We start from the raw sequence: 26,519 nt of genomic DNA on the forward strand, positions 1-26,519 counted from the left end.
TTAGGAGTTTGTTTGGGTTGTTGTTGTTTTGTTTTGTTTTTATGAATTAACAAGTTTTACACAAATTTAGGTATCTAGAAGGTGGAATTTTAAGGTTTTAAAGTCTTAAAAAAGTTATATATTCACTAACTTTAATCATTTAGAATCTGGGTGTAGATAACATGATTCTGTACAATTTAAGGAGAATTTAAGGAGAAGTGCAGGGTCCTGCATCTGGGGAGGAATAACAACAGGCACCAGTACAGGTTAGGGGCTGTCCTGCTGGAAAGCACCTCCATGGAGAAAGACCTTGGAGTGCTGGGGACAGCAATGTGCCCTTGTGGCCAAGAAAGCCAATGGGATCCTGGGGTGCAGCAAGAAAAGTGTGCCCAGCAGGGCTAAGGAGGTTCTTTTCCCCCTCTACTCTGCCCTGATGAGACCACACCTGCAATCCTGTGTCCAGTTTGGGGCTCCCTAGTTCAACGGAGACAGAGACCTGCTGGAGAGAATCCAATGGAGAGCCACAAGGATGATTAGGGGACTTGAGCATCTCCCCTGCAAAGAGACACTGAGAGCCCTGGGGCTGTTTAGCCTTGAAAATAGAAGACTGAGAGGGGATCTGATCAATGTCTATCAATAGCTGAGGGGTGGGTGTCAAGTGGAGGGGGCCAGGCTCTTTTGGGTGGTGCACAGTAATAAGCCAAGGAACAAGAGGTACAAGCTGGAACAGAGAAGATTTCACCTCAACATGAGGAGAAACTTCTTTCCAGGAGCAGGCTGCCCAGAGAGGTTGTGGAGTCTGCTTCTCTGGACACATTCAGACCCCACCTGGATGCATTCCTGTGCAGACTGCCCTGGGTGATGCTGCTCTGGCAGAGAGCTTGGACTTGATGATCTCTGGAGGTCCCTTCCAACCTCTAATGTTCTGTGATTCTGTGAATTCCAACACGTTTCTCAGAACTGGGAATGTGCACAAGCCTTGTTCTTGTTACTAAACCATCCTGTAGACTGAGGCTTACTTTCCCCATCAGTCTCAATAATTCCTTGAAAAAGTTGGGCCACAACCCTGTTTTCTGGCCATTTTGGGATTTTCCTTCCAAAGACAAAATGTATGGATGCAGTCAGGTTGCAATCTCTGCGCCATTTTTGCAAAAGGAAGATTTCACTTTCACACATTCTTCTTTCCATGCCTCCATAGAAAGACAGGTGAAGTCTGTTCTCATAGCCTGATAAGAACATGTGGAAGATGAGTGTTTTAGGAATGAGAAGCCTGTTCTTGACCATGTTTGCCCAGAACTGTGGATGTACTAAAAGGAAAGATTTTTCTTACATGTGATGGCAAGGTGTATGCAGTCAGGTGTTCAGTCAGAAGGCAGTTCAAGATATCAAAATGAAGAGTTTTGGTCTGGTTTATGCACAGATTTTTGACACTGCAGAATGGCTGGGACAATATGCTATGCTGGAAAAAGTGCTATGCTGGACTTTGTTCTCACCAACAGGGAAGGGCTGGTAACCAATGTGAGGCTCAGAGACAGCCTTGGTTGCAGTGACCATGAAGCAGTTGAATTTAAGATCCTCAGGGCAACCAGGAGGACGTATTCTAAGCTTACGACCCTGGACTTTAGGCATGCAGACTTTGATGGCTTCAGGGATCTGCTGGCCAAAGTGTCATGGGACAAAACCCTAGAGGGAAGAGGGGCCCAGGACAGCTGGTCGGTGTTCAAGGATCACCTCCTCTGTGTCCAGGAGCAATGCATACCAACAAAGAGGAAAGCAGGGAAGAATGCTGGGTGGCCTGCCTGGATGGGCAAGGAGCTCCTGGACACACTATCACTTAAAAGGAAACTCTACAAGGAGTGGAGGAAAGGACAGCTGGAATGGGGGGGGGGGCGGCGGGTGGTATATAAGGAAGCTGCCTGAGCAGCAAGAGACCTGGTTAGGAAAGCCAAAGCACAGTTTGAATTGAATCTAGCCAGGGAGGTTAAAGGGAACACTAAGAATTTCTACAGGTATATTAATGGTAAAAAGAAGACTAGGGAAGGTGTGGCCCCCTCAGAAAGGAAACAGTGAAATGGTCACAAGTGACCTGGAAAAGGCTGAGGTTCTCAATGACTTCTTTACCTCAGTTTTCACTGCAAGGGCCTCCAGCCACACTCCTGGAGTCAGGGAAGATAACAGCAGAGACCGGGAGGAAGAATTGCCCATGGTGAGTGAAGAGCAGGTTCATGATCACCTGAAGAACCATAGGACCCCACGGGATACACCTGTGGGTACTGAGAGAACTGGCAGAGGAGGTTGCTAAACCCCTCTCTATATATTCCAAAACTCCTGGCAGTCTGGGGAAGTCCCCGTGGACTGGAAAAGGGGAAAGCATTTTCAAAAAGGGTAAGAAGGAAGAACCAGGGAAATACAGACCAGGCAGTCTCACCTCTGTGCCCAGTAAGATCATGGAGCAGATCCTCCTGGAGGCACTGCTGAGACAGAAGAATAGGGAAGAGGTGATTGGGCACAGTCAGCAGGGCTTCACCAAGGGCAAATCCTGCCTGACAAACCTGGTGGCCTTCTATGACCAGGTGACAACATTAATAGATGAGGGGAGAGCAACTGATGTCATTGACCCGGACCTGAGCAAAGCCTTCCACACTGTCCCACAACACATCCTGGTCTCCAAACTGGTGACACATGGGTTTGATGGGTGGCCCACGAGATGGATAAAGAACTGGCTTGATGGCCACACCCAAAGAGTGGCTGTCAATGGCTCCATGTCCCAGTGGAGGCCAGTGACAAGCAGAGTCCCTCAGGGATCAGTCCTGGCACCAGTCTTGTTCAACATCTTTGTTGGTGCCATGGACAGAGGCATTGAGTGCACCCTCAGCAAGTTTGCTGATGACACCAAGCTGTGTGGTGCAGCAGACAGCTGGAGGGAAGGGATCCATCCAGAGGAACCTGGACAGGCTGGAGGGAAGGGATCCATCCAGAGGGACCTTGACAGGCTGGAGAGGTGAGCACAAGCCAACCTCATGAGGTTCAACAAGACCAAGTGCAGGGTCCTGCATCTGGGTCAAGGCAATCCCAAGCACAAATGCAGGCTGGGCAGGGACTGTGTGTCGGTGTGAGCTGAAATTCCCCCCCACCAACAATAACCAGGCTAGCCCAGTCTGGAAGCAAATGAAAAAGCTGTATTTACAAGCAGAGTCTAAAATCTACAATGAAATGCAATGAATATGTACAAATATACAAAATTCACAACATTCACAAATATATACAATCAACAGAAAAAGCACAATCGATCTCCCTTTGCTTCCCCCCAAGGGGACCCTCCCAAAGGGGCCTCCCTCTCCCAGGAGCTTCCCCCCCAGACCCCCCTGGACAGAGAAGCAGAGTTAGTTAAGCAGAAAGTTGTTAACTTAGCTGCCAAGGTCAGTGTGTTATCTTCAGCCAGAAGAGAAGAAGAAACAGCAGCCAGACAGCCCAGCAACTGCCCCCACTGCCGAACGCAGAATGTGCAGAATGCCTACTTTGTTTTGGGTAATAGTTCTTAAACATTTCTCTCTATCCAATGGAAGTGTTTAGAACAATCGTTATTTTGCTTTCTTACACCCAATAGTGACTTATTTACATTCTTTCACTTTCTCTGTTTTGAACTTTGCAAGGAAAAATTAAAAAGACAGTTTCAAACCATCACAGACTGGCTGGAGAGCAGCCCTGAGGAGAGGGACTTGGGGGTGCTGGTGGATGAGAAGCTCAACATGAGCTGTCAACCCAGAAAGCCAACCAGATCCTGGGCTGCATCTGGAGAAGTGTTGGCAGCAGGTCAAGGGAGATGATTCTGCCCCTCTACTCCGCTCTGGTGAGACCCCACCTGGAGTACTGCATCCAGTTCTGGAGCCTCTGTTACAAGAGGGATATGGACATGCTGGAAGGTGCCCAGAGAAGGGCCATGAGGATGAGCAGAGGGCTGGAGCACCTCTGCTATGAGGACAGACTGAAAGAGTTGGGGCTGTTCAGTCTGGAGAAAAGAAGGCTCCGAGGTGACCTTCTTGTGGCCTTCCAGTATCTGAAGGGGGCTACAAGAAAGCTGGGGAGGGACTTTTTAGGATATCAGGGAGTGATAGGACTGGGGGGAATGGAATAAAGCTGGAAGTGGGGAGATTCAGACTGGACATGAGGAAGAAGTTTTTCCCCATGAGGGTGGTGAGACCCTGGAATGGGTTGTCCAGGGAGGTGGTTGAGGCCCCATCCCTGGATGTGTTTAAGGCCAGGCTGGATGAGGCTCTGGCCAGCCTGATGTGGTGTGAGGTGTCCCTGGCCATGGCAGGGGGGTTGGAACTGGATGATCCTTGTGGTCCCTTCCAACCCTGACTGATTCTATGATTCTATGATTCTATATGCTGTTGAGCACCACAACTACACCCCAGCTCTCTTTGATCGCAGCATGTGTTTCTTGTCTATGCTTGAGTGAGAAAGTCATCTTTCTGTTTTAAAAGATGTGTACCTGCAGCAGCCTAATTGTGGATGGTTGTACCATAAAATTGATATACAAAATATCTTAGCTGCACAGCAGTAGTTACACTATGAAAACTTGTAGGCTTGTAAAACTGACCCTGTTAGCAAAGTTTACCTTTCAGGCTACATCAGTAAAGTGACAGTGCTATCAATGTTACTGTAGGGACATCCGCCCTCAGTTAATTCACGTAGTATCAGTGGCACATATGCTGCAAAAGAAAAGGGATGCCAGTTTGCTTAGTTTCTGGGTAATCCTACCTCATGTACAGCAAAAATTCATGCAGACTATTCCTCAATTTGTCCAAACAGAAAATCTGAGTGACAAAACACAGGTGTGATTGTACAGTGCATTAAGGCAGCAGGTAGAGTAGAAGGGGTGGCATGACAACCATAATTACCAGCAGATTTCAGATGGTGTCACCACCGTCTGCTGTTGTTACCTCTGTTAGCCAAGTAGCTATGCCAGCACATTTTCACTCCTTCATTTTGCTTTTTAAGATGCCCACAGAGAAGATATTGGAGTGTTCTTTCAATGTTTGATGTAGGTTTGGGAACTAGCTAAGCAGGAACAGAATATCCTGAATACATGTGTCAAGCTGCCAAGCTGTGGGTCTATTATAGTTTACACTAATGCCATAACCCAATCCATTCTGCGTCAGGCTTTATGTGACCAGAGTTCTGTGCAAGTGTGTTTTAGCTGTCACTGGCTTCTGGGAACCATATATGTGGATTGTCCCTGCAGCAATGCAAAAGCACAAGCTCTAAATGTCTCCCTACGTCTCTCTAAAGTTAAACAGGGCTTGAGTACAGCTTAGTACTTGTTAGGATATAGGTCTGCACTGAGCTGCAGTTCCAGTTATTGCTCAGCAACTGTAGTCTTTTGTTGGAAGAATGTCACTAGGGCAAAGTTGTCACAATGAGTTCAATTCCATTAGTGAACCTCTAGAAATACCATTGTCCCAGTTTCTATGCTGATTCTAGAGTTGTAAGTTATCTATGTTTGGAACTCCATTTATTCTGCATTTTCTAATGTTAGGGATATCTACACTTTGTGAGATACCCTGCAGGATATCAGAACATCAGGAAGTACTATCCTTTTGTTAGCTAACATTTTTTTTTCACTCTCTAAAAAAAAAAGGCAGAAACAAAGCAGTTACTCAAATAACCTTTTGGAATCTCTATTTTATTTTTAATGGAGCTCTGTGCTCTCTCGCCTGCAGCAAACCATAATCATATTCAGCATATGGGAAACTTTATTGTTAGAAGTAGTATTCTCTGCAGTTTAATGTTCAATATTTCAACTTGTTCTTCTGCTCTCTCCCATATCTTCCTTCTGCTTAGGTTTTATAGATCTCCCACCCCTCATTCTCCTTGGATTATATAATGCAACGTGTCAGTGCCATGCATGGCACTCCAGTTACCTCAGCATTTCCATTATGACTCTGTGTTTTGAGGGATTTATAAGCTAGCAGTAAAATTCTCTTTCTTGGCTAAGCCTCAGAACGGCACTTTCTGGTCATCTAAAAAGAAAACAAAATGGAAGAAACTTTTCCTCACTTCTGTTATTTTCTGGCAAGCATGTATCAGTAGTGTTTGCACTGCAGGATCCTCCTAAACAGCAAGTGTAGATTCAGTATATAGCGAATTTTTAAGGTAATAGTGCTTTTTCTTTTTATAGCCTTCAAAAAGGCATGTTATCCTTTCTTTAGGTGCGTGATCTCATTGCCTCTTTGCCAGCTTTTCTGGAGCTTACAGCAGTCAACATTTGGAGCCTCAGAGAAGGTGCAGTTGGCTGTATGTTTTCCTTTATTTGCAGCATGAATGCTTTTTCACAGAATCAGAGTATGTTAGGGGCTGGACGGGACCTCAAAAGCTCATCCAGTCCAACCCCCTGCCAGAGCAGGATCACCTAGAGCAGGTCACACAGGAACACATCCAGGCAGGTCTTGAATATCTTCAGAGAGGGAGACTCCACAACCCCCCTGGGCAGCCTCTTGCAGGGTTCTGTCATCCTGACAGAGAAAAAAAAATCTTCCTCATGATCACATGGAACTTCCTATGCCTCAACTTCCACCACTGCCCCTTGTGCTGTCATTGGGCATCCCCCAGCAGAGCCTGGCTCCAGCCTCTTGGCACTCACCCTGCACACCTTTATCAACATGAATGAGGTCACCTCTCAGGCTCCTCCTCAGCTCCCTCAGGCTCTTCTCATAAGGGAGATGTTGCACTCCCACAGTGTTTTAAAGTACTTGTCATTCTTTGTCTCAATAACTTACTGTCTCCTTCTGTGTCATGGAGATACAAATTTAACATAATCCAAAACCATATTATTTGCTACATGTATTCATATCTATCTACCTATCTATATCTACTATATCTATGTGTTTGTCTATCTATCTATCTTATCTATCTATCTATAAATATTCAATATTTACTGTTTATTCAATATTTAGAATATTTGGGCTATTATCAAAATCATATTTGGAAAGGATATTAAATCTCATGCTCTAACGCTTAAGTGATTTGCTGTTAGAGAACAGGCTATTAGAAGACCTGCTCACCAGTCACTAGGGATGCCTGTATTTTCCTTAGAAAGCTCTAGTAGCAGTCACTCACAGAAATGTGTTGCTGAACCAGACACACTTCTAGTTTTATGAGATAGGGCAGTTCTCGTCCCCTGGCTCCAGGCCAAAGGTGTATAAAACACAATATGGATTCTGAGAAATGTGATCATGTACTCAAGTTTGTGGAGATTAATTATTTTTGTAGCGTTTAAATTAAGCAATCATCTTTAAAGTCATCTTTACAAATACATACCCACTGATTAAACCAGATGAAAAGTGACTCACAGACTGGTTGAACGCCCAAGTTCTGGATCTTGAGCTGACTGACTCTGCTTTTCACATCTAAAATAAAATACTGCTCCGCAATGAATACTCTTAAGCCAGTTGCTGTTACATTTCAGGCCTGAAGCAATTCTTCCTGTTACGTGCAAATTCTTGTTTCAGTCCTTGTGAGCTGTGCATAGTAGTATGTGGCAGTCAGAAGAAACCTCTTTTTGACTTAATTTTCATAGAATCAGCAAAGTTGGAAAAGACCTCAGAGATCATCAAGTCCAACCTATCACCCAGCACCTCATGACTAACTAAACCATGGCTTCAAGTGCCACATCCAATCCTTTTTTGAACACCACCAGGGATGGTGACTCCACTACCTCCCTGGGCAGCACATTCCAATGGCCAATTACTCTTTCTGTGAAGAACTTTCTCCCCACCTCCAGCCTAAACTTCCCCTGGTGCAGCTTGAGACTGTGTCCTCTTGTTCTGCTGCTGGTTGCCTGGGAGAAGAGACCAACTCCCACCTGTCTACAACCTCCTTTCAGGTAGTTGACAGCAATTAGGTCACCCCTGAGCCTCCTCTTCTCCAGGCTAAACACCCCCAGCTCCCTCAGCCTCTCCTCACAGGGCTGTGCACCAGACCCCTCCCCAGCCTCGTTGCCCTTCTCTGGACATGTTCAAGTATCAATATCCTTCTTAAATTGAGGAGCCCAGAACTGGAAACAGTACTCAAGGTGTGGCTTAATCAGAGCTGAGCACAGGGCAGAATGACTTCCCTGCTCCTGCTGGCCACACTATTTCTGATGCAGGCCAGGATGCCATTGGCCTTCTTGGCCACCTGGGCACACTGCTGGCTCATGTTCAGCTGCTGTCAACGATGTCAGCTGCTGGGTCAACCAGTAACCCCAGGTCCCTCTCTGTCTGACTGCTTTTCAGCCACTCTGTCCCCAGCTTGTAGCTCTGCATGGGGTTGTTGTAGCCAAACTATAGCACCTGGCCCTTGGACTTCTTAAATGCCATCCTGTTGGACTCTGCCCATCTGTCCAGCCTGGCAAGGTCCCTCTGCAGAGCCCTCCTACCCTCCAACACATCACCAACACATCAACTCCTGCTCTCAACTTGGTATCATCTGCAAACTTACTCATGATGGACTCAATCCCTTCATCCAGATCATCAATAAAGATATTGAACAGGATGGGGCCCAACACTGATCCCTGGGGGACACCACTAGTGCCTGGCTGCCAGCTGGATGTGGCACCATTCACCACCACTCTCCGGGCACTGCCATCAGCCAGTTCCTAACCCAGCACAGAGTGCTCCTGTCCAAAGCCACAGGCTGACAGCTTGGCCAGGAGTTTGCTATGGGGAACGGTGTCAAAGGCCTTGCTGAAGTCCAGGTAGACTACATCCACAGCCTGCCCCACATCCACCAGGTGGTCACCTGAGCATAGAAGGAGATCAGGTTGGTCAGCAGGACCTGCCCTTCCTCAATCCATGTTGACTGGGTCTGATCCCTTGGCCATCCTGCAGGTTCTGTGTGATTGCCCCCAAGATGATCTGCTCCATAACCTTGTCTGGCACTGAGGTCAGGCTGACAGGCCTGGAGTTTCCAGGTTCCTCCATCTGGCCCTTCTTGTGGACAGACGTCACATTGGCCAGCTTCCAGTCATCTGGAACCTCTCCAGTGAGCCAAGACTGGTGGAAAATTATGGAGAGTGGCTTGGCCAGCTCATCTGCCAGCTCTCTCAGCACCCTCACTGTAATTCGTATTTTTCCATGCCATTTGTGCCATTTTGTGCCAGTAATTGAACTGTTTTATTTTTTTCAGGGCCCTTCTTGCTCAAGATTAATACTCATTTTGTAAGGACTACCTGGGAGATTTAAATATTCAGCAATGTTCTCATGAACCAATGATTTTCTTCCACATAATCTTTTGACATCATTCATGTGCTCAAGACATGACGAAAATACCTTACAACACTAAAGAATCCATGTAATGAAGGAAGTCAGGTTTTCAGATTTGAAACCCTCTATCACCAGATGGCAGGGAGGGGAACACCAAGGCATACTAACATCTATTCTCAATGAAGAGGTAAAAATCAAAGCCCCTGTGTGTGAAGCAGTGTTAGTGAACTGCCAGTGATTCTCCCAGCAACTGACACAAAGGAAGCTGAATATCAAAGCTGAAACAGCAAGCTTAGTGTCAGCTCCTGCCTAGGGAGTAGAAGAAAACATCACTTTGTCTCTGCTTTCACTGCTTAAACACACACATCATTCACTAGCAACCATTTACTCTGCTGTCAAAACTGTTTCAAGAGAGTGCTACATTTGATTAATAGTAAAACGCATTAAAAAATAAAAGAGTCCTTTTCCTCTCAGGTCCTTAATTTTGTAGAATTTTTGCATGTACTACTTGATTTTTCCATTCTATGCCTGTAATAGTCCAGGGGTACTCTGTTGCTTCTAGTAAACTAATTTTTATTGGAGAGCCTAGTGCGCTCATCCTAATTCGAGGTAATGCTGTCTCTCTTAGTGAAGCATATTATGGCATCCTCAACTAAGGAAAAAATGGCCAGCACAAATGTGTGTGTAGTAGATGATTCATAGTGCTGCTTGCCGAATTGTCCAGTGGGTAATTGCAGTACAAAAACCAGAGAAACAGATGTCGACCCTAAACCTTGGCTGTAAATTTTTGGTTTATGATTATGGGTTTCAAATGTGCTATGTCACACTGACAAATATATAGTAACACCAAAGGAAATAGTTTTCTGACTCGAGCTTTTGCTTTTTATTTCACTTGTGGCTAAGAATATGTTTATTGTAAAGTTTCTGCCATCACAGTCTGAGAGAGAACAGATCAAAGTAGTGATGCAAAATCACAGTTTCTGTGCACAGATAAAGTGGAAGATACTCAAGAGGTGTTGCCTCCTTGCACTTCTGCGGGAACCAGGTAGGCATTTAAAATATGTGACAAAATTTTGTTACAATTGAATTGGAGGCCTACTAGGTATCACAAAAACAATGGTTGTCTTGATCTACATTAGAAAATACTCCCCATTTTACAAACATAGCTTTTCCTGAGACTCTAAGAAAAACAAGTATCATGCTATTTCAGAGTGAAATATGAGATGTATAAATTACTGTGTTACAGAAACAGTATGCAAGCAAAGTATTACGCTGTTTGAAGAATTTATTAGTTCCATGTGGTTTTAGCAATAAGTGTTAGCACAACTATTCTTTACATGATGAGCTACCTGGCTCATTTAGACACAATGAGAAACAAAGCAATCTTTTGCAGTTCACATGCAGTTAAGCACAATTGCCTGGCACTTTCAGAAGATGCCAGTCTGCATTTTAAGGTACAATGGGCAGGTTTTATTTTTAAAGATGGTATTATAAGACAGCTAATACAATAAAAATAACTGTATTTGTTTGTCTGATTTTGTTTATTTTAACTCACATGGGCAATATGTTTTTCTTTGGCTTAAACTGTTGCAAGAGCTTTGGTCTACACAAAATGATGTTTTCTCCCTAAATCAGAGGCTGACAAAACATACTGCGTTTTGTATCATCTCTTCCAGTTATTTTCATGGTGACACTTTACATATTCCGAACTCTTGTGCATTCTGTGTCATCTGGTTAGGAAATACAGTCTTTTAGTTTAGCTTTGCTACTCAAAACGAAATTGTAGCAACATAACCAGCTGAGGTTTTTACAGAAATTCAGCCACTTTGCCACCTGTCCTTTTAATGCAATGAGTGCTGCTCGCTGTGCTGAAATAGCTCAAAGAAGCCTTCGCTGAAGGATAGCTTTTTCAAGAAAAGTGCTCTGTGCATAATTTTTTGCACTATGGAGTGTCAGGGGCTTCTTCAGCTGAAGGAGTCCAGGCTGGGAAGGGACACTCCAAGGGACTGAGAAATTCTTTAAAAAGACACTATTCAACTCCAGTATTTGTAACTCTTCTGCATAGAGAGAACACGGGAAGAGAGGCTGCTTGCAGCAGGGGCAGCCAGAAATCTCCTATCAGAGGGGAAGGAGGATAAGAAAAGCTTTTGTTTTTATCTGTTCAAATGGATTCATTTTCAGATTGCAGCATGCCTTTTTGCTGGCTGCTGGGTTTCAATGTGGGTGTATCAGTTTCACGGAACAAGTGTGTGAAGGGTTTTGTTTGTTTTTTTTGGGTTTTTTTAAGTTCTTGAACCTATGTGAAGAGTTTTGTTAATACAATCTGCAGGCATTGTTGTCAGAGAGCTTTCGGTTCATCAAAGGCCTTTTTGTGGAGAGGGGACACTGCATCCATTAAAGTGACTGGTGAGGTCCTAGAATGAGTCTCTCCCCAGCATTTCTTTAAAGGTGCCAGCTGTGTGCCATGTCTGTGCACAGTATCCCCTGCTCTGCCTGACTCTCGTCTTGGGCTTCTTGAGAAACAGACAGTGATTATGGGTTTAATTTTCCAGTTTCTGAACCTGAGTTAGCTTTGGGGCAGGAAAGGAGGCTCCTCCATGCCTTCAGAAACCTTGCTAAGTCCACCAGGGCAGAGGCCACTTAGCTCACTCACTTAAAATGAAAGGGTGCACATGGTTGTTGAGCTCATGTGCTTTCCAGTGGGGCAGAGGCAGTGTTTGATTTTTAAAGACTTGACGGAGTCTTTCTCTATGAGGAAGACTGCAGAAGGTGGCTATTTTCCCTTAAAAAGGACGGGGTGCCCTGTTGGCCTGATGCAAGTGCCGGCCTAGCACTGTGCAGACGTTGGCATCCAACTGAGGCCAACATGAAACAAGACTGAGGCCTTGACACCTGCTGCTGTGAGGGAGGGCTGCCGGCAACGTGGCTTCGCAGAGACCTTAGAAGGTGTTTTGGTGGGAACAGCCTTATGCCTTCAAAATGGCTGTGAGGGAGAGGACAGGGCTGCCTGCCCCGAGGAGGAGGCAGAGGAGGTCCCTGCCAGCACCCTGGAGCGGGGCCTGTTCCCAAGAGGCCTGCTCGCGGCCTTTCTCCCCTCCTGAGGAGCTGAAGCTCATTAGCCCTCTGAAAGCTGATCCAGCCCCCGCGGGGCCTCGCCAGCGGCCCGGCCCCTTCTCTGCTAATCAGAGACAGGCAAGGCCCGGCGACGGCTGGGCTGGGGGGAGAGGCGATGTGTGGCTGCCTCTTACGCTAGGCACGGCGGCGTCCAGATCTGCCTACCGAAGAGACCTAGGAGCCTTAGCTGATTTAAGAAGGCAGGGTAAAGGATAGTGAGGAGAGATGGAAGCTGGTGTCCCCCCCAACCCTCAGAAGGGGTGACCCGATCGGTCCCTGCTAGAAGTGGGGTCGGCACCAGCCATCGTTTCTGCTGGCGACATTGAACGGGGGCCCCTGCTGGCGTGCGCAGTGTCTGTGCTGGGATGACTCCACTCCGAGTCGCGCCCTGCTGCTCCAAACTTGGGGTGAAACCAGTGTCCACGGTACAGCCGCAGATGCCAGGAAGGAAAGGAACAGGGAGGGAGGAGGGGAAACACACAGAAGTTTTAGCAAATTGAGCTTCAATTTAAAAATCCACCGTTCTCTACAATCTTGGGAAATGTTGCTGCCTCAATTCCCACCTCCCTTTCCCTCCTCCTTATGGTCCTCCTTTTTTCACTTTGTTATTTTGGGATTTTTGCAAGTTGGCCTCCCCGCCCGCCGCCGTCGTTGTCATCCCCTCGGCGGCAGCGGGGCAAGTCCGGCGGAGTCGGGCTGCGTTAGGCTGTCCGCCGGTCTGCTCGTTTGCAGGGCTGCTGGGAGCTGGGAAGGCTGTGAGAATCCTGGGAGCTGGTGATGTCAGACCGCTTGGGTCATTTGAAGGTTAGCAGCCTGGGAAGGGTTCACGGAAAGTTCACTCGCATATATTAGGCAATTCAATCTTTCATTCCCTGTGACACAAGTAGTAGGAAGTGAGCTGTTCAGAAGCAGAAGGATCTATTCACGGCCGAGGGGGATCCCGAAACCCTACGAGAGCCGTTTTATCCCGGGAAGGCCGGGGATCGGCACGGCTTGGGACGCGGCACACACCCGGCGAGTGCCCGAGGAGATGGACTGATTCTAAAGAAATATTGGGGGAAATTGATGAGAACTAAGACTTGGAATGCGGCTCGCTTCCCCCCCATCATGCTGGATTGACTGAGCAGCCTGGAAAATGGTAAATGATCATTTGGATCAATTACAGGCTTTTAGCTGTGTTGTCTGTCATAATTCATGATTCTGGTCTGGGAAAAAGACCAACAGCCTACGTGCCAAAAAAGGGGCAGAGTTTGATGGAGTTGGGTGTACTTTTATGTGCCATTTTCCTCCACACCTAGAGGAAAGCACTTTTGCAGGCATTCTGTGCAGGGGGAATCATGTTTGACTGTATGGATGTTCTAGCAGTGAGCCCTGCTCAGATGCTGGATTTCTACACTGCGAGTCCGTCTTCCTGCATGCTCCAGGAGAAGGCTCTCAAAGCATGCTTCAGTGGATTGGCACAAACAGAGTGGCAACACCGGCACAGTGCTCAATGTAGGTCCCAACTGTTATTTTTCCACTTTATAGTTGTTATTATTGTTGTTATCTATTTGCATGCATTTAAAAAAAATAAATACTTTTAATTAAGCACAGGGGTAATGAGAGGTGGGGGGAATATTTGTGCAAAATGTGTTTTGCAAGCGCCTTTTTTCTCCTTTTGGCAAGAAAGGAAAAGCAGTCGTCTGCTTTCTGTTTATCCTTTCTCATGTAGCATATTGGTTCTAACAACAGTTGTGGAGCCTATTAGGAACACATAATGTATTACAGCAAATACTTGCAGAACTCCAGCCAGTGAAGGATTAATTTACATAATGTGTTTGTGATAGTTGTTTTTTCTTTGCCTCCTTAGTCTAATTTTGTGCCACATTTGATATTCTGGATGCATGTTCTCTCAAAGTGCATTTTAGCAGAGCAGCCAAGCAATTAAAATGCTGGTCCATTCTTGTAGTTCTTGCAAAGATGTGGAATTGCAGTGGATAGGTGCCATTCCAAAAATCAGTACTTTTAAGTATCTTAAGAAAAGGCAATATTTCTTTGTACTGACCTTACTGCCACCTTTCTTCTTCACTTTGTTGCTCTAAGACGTTGCTGTTTTGCTAGAAAACTACTTACTGTGAACACCCTTTGAGTTTAACCATCAATTATTTCTATACCTTGAGATTCAGGCAGCGTTGCACTGGTCACAGAAGGGGCAGAGTTAGTGGTAGGACACTTCTGAAAATGTGTTATTATATTATAGGGTCTTGATTTTTTACTGAAGTATGTAGATGGTAAACAATGGACGTATTTTAACCTCAGAATTTTAAGAAATTAGTGCCACAAAGCATGCCCTTCTATAAAAGCTTGCAGGATGCCTCACTGCTCCTACAGTGATTTAGATAAATGACTTGGCTATCTATCAAAATGTTTTTATTCTCTGGCACTTGAGTACACCATTAAACGTGTAATTCTGGTTGAAATTTTTGTTTTGGCGTGTGTTAAAAAGTAACTTAGCAATTAGAGTAGTTCTTGCTTTGATAGTTTATCCCAAAGGAGTGGAGGAGTAATTGAAACATAAATAAAATTTTAAAAAAGAAGGTATGATGAAACAATGTTTTTTCCACTCAGCTCAGGAGTTTTCAGTCACCCTATGACATTTGTGTGGGTTGAGTAATGAAAACATAATTGTAAAACCCAGTGATTACCAGCCTACCACATTGCAAATGCTTTGTCTTTGCAATTAAAATTACACCGTGGAGTTTCAGCATGGGATGTTTATTTTCTCTGTGTTAGTTTTCAAAGTGCTTCAAGCAAGATGTGAAGCAAAGCTTTTACTTTAAAATAATGTTTCTGGGCTATGGGAGAGCTTCAATTAGGGGAAATAAAAAACCCAAACCAGATGTTTTATTAAAAATGTGTTTTCTTCCTTCCATGGTTTAAACTTTAATATAACTTCAGTTATTTTGGAAACTTGGAATTAAATAAACTTTCCTGAAGTAGGAGGCATCTGCTGTAGTTAAAAGCTTGCGTTCACAAAATGTTCTTTAAATAACTTCTGGCTTTAAAATGTCCTACTCATTCTCTTGTATGATATTAATACCTAGAAGCGGGATTCTTAAAATATAGGGTATTTGTTCTTGGACAAGTTAAACACAGGATTACCCTTATCAGAATGGAATGAGTGGTAAATATGTCATTTGCTTAGGGCCTGTGATAAGAGACAAATGTTGATAACAGCAACGTTTAGCTAATCAAAGAAACTCATATTAACAAGAGTAAATAGAAAACACAGGAAAATGCGTTCAGGAATCCAGTCTCATAACTTTGTAAGCAAGAGGATTAGTCTTCCCTGATTGGGAATTTAAAATCTGGCCAAAACCTGAAGCATAATACTCTGGCTGTAATTCGAACAGTGAAAGTTAGTGGTACAGAAATGACGAAAAAGAATTCAGTTAGGGTCCAAATGAAGAATTCTGATTGATTTCTAGAACAAGTTTTTTTCCAATTTTGGACAAAGTGTAAGCACTTCATGCATATGGGTGAATATATGCAAACTGATTATAAGATACTAAAATTCTCTCAGGATTTTATCTTACATGGCATGAAAATAATGACAAACCCAGAATTTTTATGGTCCAGAAAGCTTTTAAAAGTTTAAAGGTTACTCCAGTGTTTATAAAGCACAGAGATAGCAATGCTTAATTCTAAATGGTGTTTCTTGATTATTTTGCAGACCTCTGCAATTTCACAGAATGCAATCATAGCCAAATTTTGAAATTCTTAACTATCTAATACCTAGGGGTTTGGTCTAGTTTGTTGTTTTATTTTTGGCTCTGCCATAAAAACAGTGCACCTGCAGCCGTTACTTCAGACCTTAGAAATATTGTTTTGATAGAGATGTGGTTGTAGAGTAAAAGGTAAATGGTTGTTGAGGGAATCATATATTGGTAGTGCAGACTCTGAACAGGCCAGTAACAATCCCAGACAGCACCAAGGTTTTGCCTGAAACACTGGCAAAATTGTCCATTTCAGAGGTTAGGGCAGAATGCTGTAGGTCTCCAACTTCAGCACATCTTCAATATGTTAATCCTGTTACGATTCACTAAGCAAGTGCACTCCTGCAACATCACAAATTTTCTAGTCCATGAGGATCTGCAGAATGAAAATAGAGGGTAAGGCGCAACTCAAACATGACCTTAACTTGTGTGGTGTTTTTTTTTCCTCCCCTTTGTGGGAGGAAAAACCTGCTATGGGTTTGCAGCACAAATGTCAGCCACTGTGTATTGCAAGATGCAGCACATAATGAAATACCAAATTTTGCACTCATACATGTTATGTTTTATGTGATACCATTTACATTGTAGGTTTAAAAATAAATTACTTATTTGCAAAAAAACATTTCAGACACTCAGATGAGAGTAGAGTCCACTTTAAGTCATGTGTCATCCTACTCCCTCTCTCACAAGACAAAAATCTGGTCAGTATAGTCAGATAATAGTTTTTAGGAGGACAAAAGTGTTAAGATTGCAAGATTGTGAGGCAGAATTTTTTACTTCCTCATGATGCAGCGACCACAAATACCGAGAGAAAACAAGTAACTTTTGGTGAAATGTGAGTTAACTGAAAACTGTGAAAGCTGGAATGGGTCAGGTCCTGAGAGAGCTGCTGCTGCAAGAAATGGTGATTTGGCCTTGGAAAAGCCTATTAAAAAAACCTCTTAGTTATTATTCATTAATTAAACAGACAAAATCCCTAAATGAGGAGGCCCCAAACAAGGGTAAATTTGTCTGGCAGTATGTAGTGTTTCAGCTAATTATGTCAAGTAGAAGCGTACTGCATTTTGTTAGGTTTAGAAGAATAAGAAATTTGATGAAGACAGAAGTTATGGATATGGCAGCAGAACGCAATAGGGTGTTGAGGCTCGTGTAGTATGCAGATCTTATTTCAGTGTGGTGGGAAGTGTTTGCCTGGAGACGATCTAGCCTGTATTGATTTTCAGAAAGTTCATGAAGATCGTACTAAAGAAGAGATGCATTTTCCTCTGGAATTCTGGATTATTGCAAAGTTTAGGTCACATTCTTTTCCCTGCAAGCGCTGGAAACATCTGTGCTCAACAGAAAAAAAGCTTACTACTTTATTTTCTTTCATCTTTCTAAATTTAAAAACAAACATTTTGAAGTAAAGGGCTCGTAATCTGCATTCCCAAGTATCAAATTGCTGCAGGTGTGTTTGCTAGTGCCCAGAAGGCAAGATCTGTTTGAACCAGGTTATTTTCTTTAAAGTTCATCTATAAACTTTACAGCTAAATCACTGGGGCTGATTTATTTAGGGATACGGTATTTGTTTAAATTTTTATACTTGCAGTTTAATGCTCTGAAATATGTGAAGTGTTTCTGATCCCCTTTTTAAAAAAAAAAAAAAAGAAAATTTCATGGGGATATTTTTCTTTCATGTTAGTTGAGAACGATGTATAGAGTCAGCCTGATTAAGTTGCGGGCTTAGGAGAACTCTAATGGACACGCACCACTGTCAAAAACTCCTGCCGATAAAAAGGATGAGAGGCGTTCTCAGGTAAAGTCAGGGTGGGATAAGCTTGGAGGAAAAGCGATGTGTCTTTGGGTGACTCCTGCTTGCCTAATGAGTCTGTGCAGGAAAGGTGCAACTTGTCAGAACAAAGCCAGGCTGGCGGCACTGCCTGGCAGGAGGGTTACAGTGAAGTTAAAGAGTTGAAAGAGGGAGATAATGTGTCAGACAGAGGAGTCATCCGCACATCCAGTTAAATCCCCGCTTACTGCTGAGCTCTTCTTGGTGAACCGTATGCGGCTGCCTGGCCTGCGCCGCAGCCCGGCCGAGCAAAGGGGCTTCTCTCGGGGGTGTGCCGGGAGCGAGGCAGCCCGGTCGGGGGATTATGCTTCCACCTCTCTTAAACACCCCAGGTGACTGTTTTTACTCGGGTCTCAATTGTGCACCGCTTTGTACGCAGCCGATGAAGTACGGCTGTGTTACACAGCCAGAATTTAGATTTGGGAGGAGAGTTGTGAAAGAGACATTGTGCTCCTAAGTCCGGCTGTCATCCGTGCAGTGCCCCATCGATGCCATTAAGACCTCAAAAGCAGAGCACAGCTGCAATGAGTTTACAGATCCGTTTGGCCATGGGGAGCGGCGCTGGTATGTGTGCAAGCAAAAGGCAGCATCCCTTTCCCCCCGCTCAGTTTCTGCCTAGGGAGCTGACAGCGGCCTCCCAGCCAGCAAATTTACAGAGGCAGGCGGCTGGGGCCAAATTAGTTGTGGGTTTGGAGGCCTTTCCAAAGCTTTGCTAGGCTGTAGCACACAGCCGCATGAGGAAGGATATCAGTTGATGTATAAAATGGCCAAGGAACTTCAGTAAATAGACTTTACCCTTCAAATCCAGAGGTCCTGGCAGCATCTGTGCGGGAGGGTGGAGTTGTACTTTTCCCCTTCCTGTACTTGGACACTTTTGATTATCCAGGCTTTCTGGGACTGAGCAGACTGCCTAATAACAAATCCTGCATAATATAATTGCCTAAATAGGTCCATTGTCCTTTTCAAGTCACTGTGCTGTGAAATCTTTCCATTTTTAATTGTTTTTCCCTGAAAATATTGCATCTATCATTTGGATGGCTAGTGACTGTGGTGAGGAGAAGATCCTGTTCCTTCATTTCTTCTTGCTATATGACTGAGAAGCCAATTGTATTCCTACCCCCTATTGATGTTTACTCCTTTTGGGAAGCAAATATTTTAGTCCCTTCTGGCACGGTAAACTGCCAAAAGTAGTAGGCCTGGAAATACAAAGCTATGATTGATTTTGACGTTTGTCACATGCAGAAGTCTGTCCCCATGCAGTGTGACCCATGCCACTTCTTGCTGAAATCCATGCCCTTTCAAACCAAATGGAACCATGAAAATACAAGCCACAAAATGCTCAAAACTATTACCAAGTAACATAATAATAATTTTCTCTGTGCTGCAAGAAAAAGTATAGGCAGTAGGGTAGCAAAGCTGGATTTTCTAGCCGGCAAACCAAGAATGCAGTCTTGTCTGCTGTTGCCTTTTCATGAGAACCAAATACTAGGTAAAAAATGGAGAAAGTAATATCACGTGGGAATGATTTTTCTGTGTAGTTTTATTCATCACCGTAATCATAGCTACCCCTCCTAATTGTAAACTTTCAACTGAAATTGTGGGGTGGAAGCTGTCTTTTTAAAAATAATCTATGGTCTGAGATCTTATCAATCTATCATTCAATGAGCAAACGTGTTTCAAAACCTAAGAATGTCAGAAACAGTAGTCTAAAGTTAGCATCCTAAATCCACATTTCATGGCTTCATTTCCAAATATGCTGAGTATCTAGGAGCTCCCTCAGCATGTTTGAAAACAGGATATACTTAAATGACCAAATACTCTTCAAACCCTTCGTTTAATATTAAAAAAAAAGTAAAGAACTTTCCCTCTTCTCCCAAACTATATGGAAAAGTAATTCAGTGACAGAATTCACTGCATCAACAATGGAAATAGAGACACTTAAACGACAAAGTAGAACTTGTTTATAAAAACATTGCTCTCTTTCTATAAATTTACAAGTCAACTTTGTTTCCCCCCTCTATTCTGACTCACAGATTTCTCCCAGTTTTCTGTTTGCTTCCTTAAGTTAAAGTCTGCTCATCAGATATTAATCTGAGATAGTTTCAAACTTGTGGTGTAGATTTTAATAGCTAAATTATCTTTTTCATATACTCATCACTGGCAGCTGCTCATGGTTGTTTTCCCAGTGGCTGTGGTCTGTGTGCATTTTGTGGATTTTGGGGAGGAGGAGCAAGGGGAAAATGTGATTTCCTTCAGCTCATTGTAGTAATCCAAATAGGAGCAAAGAACTTGGATCATGTGATGGGGCTGTTCATCACGGCAGCTCACCAGGATGGAGGCCCATGTGAGACCCTTCCTTGTACATGACAATCTGATAAGGATATCATGTGGTTTAGAAACACATCCCCACAATGTTCACTTCTTTGTCCATTTGTTTGGGAACAGGTATGGGAAAAAAACCCTTTTAATAAAGTAATGCCAGCCCTTATATAGCTGACCCCACTGTCTTTTAGTGTTCTGTTTGAGCCTTTACAGCTTCTTCAAATACTTCTGTTAAGAGAGATGGAAATATAATCCAGCAAGCCTGTGTAAAGAATCCTAGACAGAGTATATAACATACCTTCTGTTCCCCTTGGACGAGGTGATTTTTCTTTCCCCTGCTTACACCATATATAAACTGAATATTATAAAGCTATGTAAGCTAAATATACACACGCAAGTGTCACTTGTATAGGTTTAATAGGTTAAGGCTTGAATGAGTATTTATAAATTGTCAGAGTGCTCTGGATCTTTACCACTAAGGACATGATGTTAAAGACCATCCATAGTTGGGAGGAATTTCCATTTTATGCACTTTCAGTGACTTATATTTTACCCTCTAAGTGCATCCCCTAAGAAAAAATAGCAGAGAAAATGTTTTGCGGCAAAGAGGTTTTTTTAGCACCACTTAGTTTCTTCTGATGGTTTGGACAATCTCCTTCCATTGAACCATAATATTTTTCTCCAGTCTCACATTGTATTTTTAGCAAGGATCTTTGAACAAGAAAATGACAAATTAAATGTATTTTTGTCTTTTAGAGCCTTATCTAGTGAAGTACTTAAAATGCACTCAAACTCTCGACCCTTGATTTTAGTAAGAGTTTCAGAAACAGAATGGTCATATGAGTAAGTCCTTAGTATGTTTATGTACCAGCACTTTGATGAATTCAGTACCAGTAAATGCTTGTACCATTGGCCTGGATGTTCAGCACAATGAACGTGCAGCATTTCTTTTTTTCTTAGAAAGAAAGAAAGAAAGAAGGATTATTCTGGTTTTAAAGATAGGTAGCAGAGGTGTGGAGCAGTTAAACAAGTTGCCTGGTGTTGCACCAACCAGAGGCAGCTGCCACAGTCTGATTTAATTCAGATTTCCTTCCCTGTGTGCTTCAGTCCTAGAAAGCTGTTTGTGCTTCTGAGATGCAAATGGCATAAGGAATGGTTCAATTTAACAAAACCCAAAGCACAACAGAAATCCCAGTCAACACAAAAAGTCTCTCAAATCCTGTGATTTTTTTTTATTATTTTTTTTTTTAATCTGCATGCAGCTTGTGGTGAGTTCCTGAAATGACCATTACACTGCTGCCATGGTCTTCTCTGCCAAGCTGCCTGTTGGCTTAGCAGCACATCATATAGAAGTGTGTATCTCTTTTCCTGTGAGTCTTCATGTCATCTTTCTGTATCGGACCAGAACCACTCCTCTGTCAGCTGGTTTCCAATTCCAGCAGGATTCCCTGGTTCCTGCATCATAAGTGTAATGGCATCTGAGTTAAGTATTTCTCTTACTCACAAATACTGATCTGAGATAGAGATGTTCAGACACAGCACAGCACACCTTGGCTTTGAGGGGTCTCGGGGCCTTCTGCTCCCAGCACTGTTGTTCAGCGACTGGCCATGTGCCAGAGACTGGGGCAGGGAGCAGGCTGCTGGGTTGCTCACCTCTGTCTACCTCCCGAAGACCTCTTTAATTCTTCATCTTGTCCCTCAAGCCCCACAATGAAGCCTAGCCTTGCCTGTCTTTCCAAGACTGAACATTCACTCGCACAGGAGGGAGCTGGAAAACTGTGTCACAGTGCCACCTGGCGATACCTGCCCAAACCTTCCCCTTGGCAAGAGCTGTTTTCAGGCACCGGGAAAGGCTTCTGCCTCACAGACATCAACACTGAGATTGTTTGTTGTTTGTTTGTTTTTGTTTTTTTTTGCCTAACTCTCTGGGTTGCTCTAATCCAAGATCTTACCTTCCCTGCAAACCTTCCCTTCTGAGCAGCATTTTTTAGCTTGGGACACAAGTCAAAGGACTGCATACAGAAGTCGCATGTGTGAGCTGCTTTATTGTTAAGATCAGGTCCTGAGGGGGATTTCGTTTGCTTGTTTTTAAGAAGTTTGTTCTTCTGCCTCTCCACTTTTGGTCTGGGGAGGTTTCATTCCCCAGCCCTCTGCCTCTAACTCCCCATCTGCCAGAGTATTTCTTTGTATTGCTTTGTTGTTGGGTTTCTTTTTTTCTTCAAGAAATTTTACTAGTTCCTAGATTACTGCATCCAGTTCTGGAGCCCCTGTTACAAGAGGGATATGGACATGCTGGAACATGTCCAGAGAAGGGCCATGAGGATGAGCAGAGGGCTGGAGCACCTCTCCTGTGAGGACAGACTGAAAGAGTTGGGGCTGTTCAGTCTGGAGAAAAGGCGGCTCTGAGGAGACCTTCTTGTGGCCTTCCAGTATCTGAAGGGGGCTACAAGAAAGCTGGGGAGGGACTTTTTAGGATATCAGGTAATGACAGGACTAGGGGGAATGGAATAAAGCTGGAAGTGGGGAGATTCAGACTGGACATCAGGAAGAAGTTCTTCACCATGAGGGTGGTGAGACCCTGGAATGGGTTGTCCAGGGAAGTGTTGGAAGCCTCATCCCTGGAGGTGTTTAAGGCCAGGCTGGATGAGGCTCATGGCCAGCCTGCTCTAGTGTGAGGTGTCCCTGGCCATGGTAGGGGGTTTGGAACTGGATGATCCTTGTGGTCCCTTCCAACCCTGACTGATTCTATGATTCTATGATTAGAGTTGTGTGTCAGATCCTCCTTAGTGGCTGGCTGGAAAGTCTCAAAGACCACTTTTTCTTAAAGATCCTTCTGGTTTTCACCTTATGCTTTGAACATCAAGATACAAAACGTGGAACAAATGGCAAATCACCTGTGTCCTTCAGGTATTTGTGAAGTGTCTTTGAGGGAGATTAGGAGAAGTATATAGTTTTCCCAAGTCCATCCCCTAGTGAACCTCAGCCCTCCTCTGTGTTGGAGGGCAGGTTCCAGCTGCATGTATTGTCATGCGTTGTGTGGGTTAGGTGTGGGAACTGCCTCTCTTTACGTGTATTGCCACGTTCACTTTTCTGAGACCACACCATGCAGTTTTGAAACGAATCCTTCAGCTGTCTGCAAGAAGGCAGAGCTGACTCACATGCTTCTGTGATTTTTTTTTCCCCCTTATCTGAATCCTTTCCTTTCTCTGTGTTTTGGAGAGGTCCTGCATGACTTTATGGTTGAAGCACAAGCTATGTGTTAGGAAACACTACCTGTCTAGAGGCAGTTTGGGAAAATAGCTGTCCCTCTCTCCTTGAAGTCTGTTTTTCATCTTGACCAAAATATGAAAGCAGAGCTTAGTTACAGTGTGATCCACTGAGACTACCCAATAATACCATGTTTATTATGCTTTTTCTAAGCTTAATTCCTCTGAAGAACAAGAAAATAATCTGATGAAAAGAGGTGAGGAAGAAATTAGGCAATTGAGATTGAATCAGAGTATTGGTTTCCCTGAAATACATATCTGGTCCTTTACCAACAATCTTTGCCCATTTTTCAAATAAACATGTATTTTCACATGATAGCTCTATTTGAGTGCTTCCAGGGCTGCATTACCTTTGTTTCTTCATCAGAGTCCATCACTATGAAAAGGCTGCTGTTCCTTAGGCTGTTTCAGCTTCAAAAGAATTTTAGGGCCTGGTCTGTTGGAAAGCTTGGGGGTATAATTAGAGAAAATGGAAATAGATGCAAGAGAAATTTAGTTCCTGATGTTTTAATTTAGTGTACTACTGCCATGTGTTGCTGAAGAGGATTCTTAAAGGCAAACATAATTATTTCATTATGGTCTTCAGAATGCTTTCATTGGTCTTAATGACAAGAAGCTGAATAAGGAGTCATACATTTTAATTAGACCTTATATTTACACCAGATAAATAACAAATAATTGATGAAAAACAAGTCTTCTGAATGGATGATTTCACACAGAGCTCTGGTTACAGTTTAATGATAAAACATTTCTCTTATTGCTTTGCATTTTAATTATCTAGAATTATTACTCTAGCAGAGATCTCAAAATACTGTTATTTCCATGCATTTCATTAGACTTACAACGAATTTCTGTGAAGCTGAAGCTACGATAAAAGATGTGTTTCCACAGAGATCTTTTACAGTCAGTTTCCAGTTTTATTAATTTCATTTTGCTTTCATTTCTTATATTTAGATACCTCCCAGGGCTGGTGTGAGGAGAGAGAAGGGTTAGGGGAAGAGACTATGTGTAGTAGACTTGCCAGTAAAAGCTGGTAGGAAGATGAGTCAGAGCTCTTCCTATGTCTTCCCTACATAGGAACAAGTCCTGCCATTGTTAGCAACCCAGAACTCCTGTGGAGGTCTAGGAATGAGTATCAAATTGTAGATCTCGTAGTGGAATTTTCTGAGGGAAAAAGCGGTGCTTCTTTCTCAGCAGTTTATTTGAAGGTTCTATTGATAAATGTCTTCATCTGACTGGCAATCTTATGTGTACTCTTTTGTAACTGCCCGTATGCTTGCAGGTGCGCTTCAAATGCCTATATTTTATCTTTTTATTTGCCCCTTTTATTGGCTGCTTTATAATACCATAAGCAATTATTTTAGAGTTTTACTACTTGGAAGACTCTTTCGTGTTTGCAAGCTCTCCAGCCTTTAATTTTTTTGTCACAAAACATATTTCACGATTCATTCCTGAAGGTATACAGAACACTAATTGTTGTTATTGATTTTAAATTCTGCAGTCATTACCAGTAACCTATATGAGTGGCAGATAAAGAGTAATAGTCCATGGAGTTCTGGAAGTGTTTCATGTTTGTCTGTAGTACTTCGTGTGATCAATAGTAACTGCCCCATTGAAACTAACTGCTGTATCAAATAACAGTAAATCAAATGAATGTGCATACAGATTATTTATTGAAAGCTTTAATTGTTCACTGGGGCCCTGCTTATCTTAGGAAACAATAGAAGGCAGTGATGAGGTAAATTGATTTGCACATGTTGGGGGTACCCTGAAGCAGTGGAGTCTCCCCTGTGCCTTGGTTGGTATGTGAGCTTTCTAAAATGTGCTCCCGTCCCACTGGGATTGTCTGTGCATTAGGGTTGCCCGTAGGGGTTGATCCCAGGGTAAATTAGTCAGAGAAGAGTTTTCTCAGAATGCTCACAAGTTACTCTTTCCTTTTTAATTACTGTAATTGTAAATTGTCATCTTTGGATAACAACTATATCACATCTGGGGGGGTTAAAGTGGGGGAAAAGAACTAATAAGATTGCCCAACATTTCCAAGAGGTCTGTCTAAGGAGAAACAAAATGGGATCAGATGTTAGAACAGAAAGTAAAGGAAAGCATACTAAAACTTACTGTGTGGAAAGCTTACGCTTAAGTATATTACAATTTGGGTCATTTTTTTGCTGCTGTTGTCAGGCAAATTCTAAGAAATTAAAACCAGTGATTTCTAATACCCCCATGACATTACATTTGACTAATTCCTTAGAATGGCTGCTCTGCCTTGTCACAGGCATTCTGTGAAGTACTACTAGTCCTACAGAAGGGAGGTTTTCTGGACCTTAAAGTGAAATGAATAGTCTTATAGGCAATTTCAGTACTATCCACACTTTTTTAATAGCCTCAGTGTGTGGTCAGTAATACTTTGCTGTGGCTTCAGAATTCTTTTCACTATTGGCAGAGACACTAAAACTGTTCTTCAGCAAATTTGGAAACGGCATTGAATGAATTTACATTTAGTAACACCATGACACAGTTTCCAACCATGATAACTGGGAAAAGCATTTGTAAAAAGGAGCTTAATCTCTGAAGAAAATAATGGCCCACATCTAGCAAACATGGCAGAGTTGATTTATTACTTTATTCCCATGTACTTACATGTGTGTGTCCTGTTTGATAATCATAGGATAGCCATTTCAAAATTATTACAGTGCAATTGCCAGAGATCTTCTGGAACTGAATCTCACTTTTCAAAAAGCAGCTTCACTTTTTCAAAACGTAAGCTTTGCCTTCAGTTTCTTGGAACATCAGGTGTCAGGATTTGAAGTAGCTTGTCTAGCTTTTTGTAAAGAAAGCATTTCCTTTTTGCCATATTCTGTATAAAGTCCAGCTGATGTTTTTGCTGTTCATAAGGCTGGGGAGAGCACAGTCATCTGTGATCAGCTTATCTGGGAAATAAACCTCCAGGTTACTGTTTAAGGTCGGCATTGAATAAGAAAGACCAGGTGACTAGGAAGTACTGCTA

At 43.2% G+C, this 26,519-nt stretch overlaps 1 protein-coding gene across 4 annotated transcripts in view; it reads left to right on the forward strand.

The window, feature by feature from the left end:
* The window catches only part of RARB (retinoic acid receptor beta), a 207,983-nt gene that overhangs the window by 97,860 nt on the left and 83,604 nt on the right, over window positions 1-26,519 (forward strand). For 2 of the 4 annotated variants that reach the window (XM_054385228.1, XM_054385229.1), the window contains exon 1: window positions 13,679-13,835. The exons of 1 other annotated variant lie outside the window; for it this stretch is intronic. In XM_054385228.1, coding sequence (XP_054241203.1) covers window positions 13,679-13,835 — 157 coding nt within the window. Of the gene's footprint in view, window positions 1-11,556; window positions 11,627-13,678; window positions 13,836-23,725; window positions 23,746-26,519 lie in introns of those variants that run through there. One more of the 4 variants, XM_054385226.1, reaches the window with a different exon arrangement.

The sequence above is a fragment of the Indicator indicator genome, chromosome 11 (assembly GCF_027791375.1).
Source record: "Indicator indicator isolate 239-I01 chromosome 11, UM_Iind_1.1, whole genome shotgun sequence".
NCBI classification, from domain to species: domain Eukaryota; kingdom Metazoa; phylum Chordata; class Aves; order Piciformes; family Indicatoridae; genus Indicator; species Indicator indicator.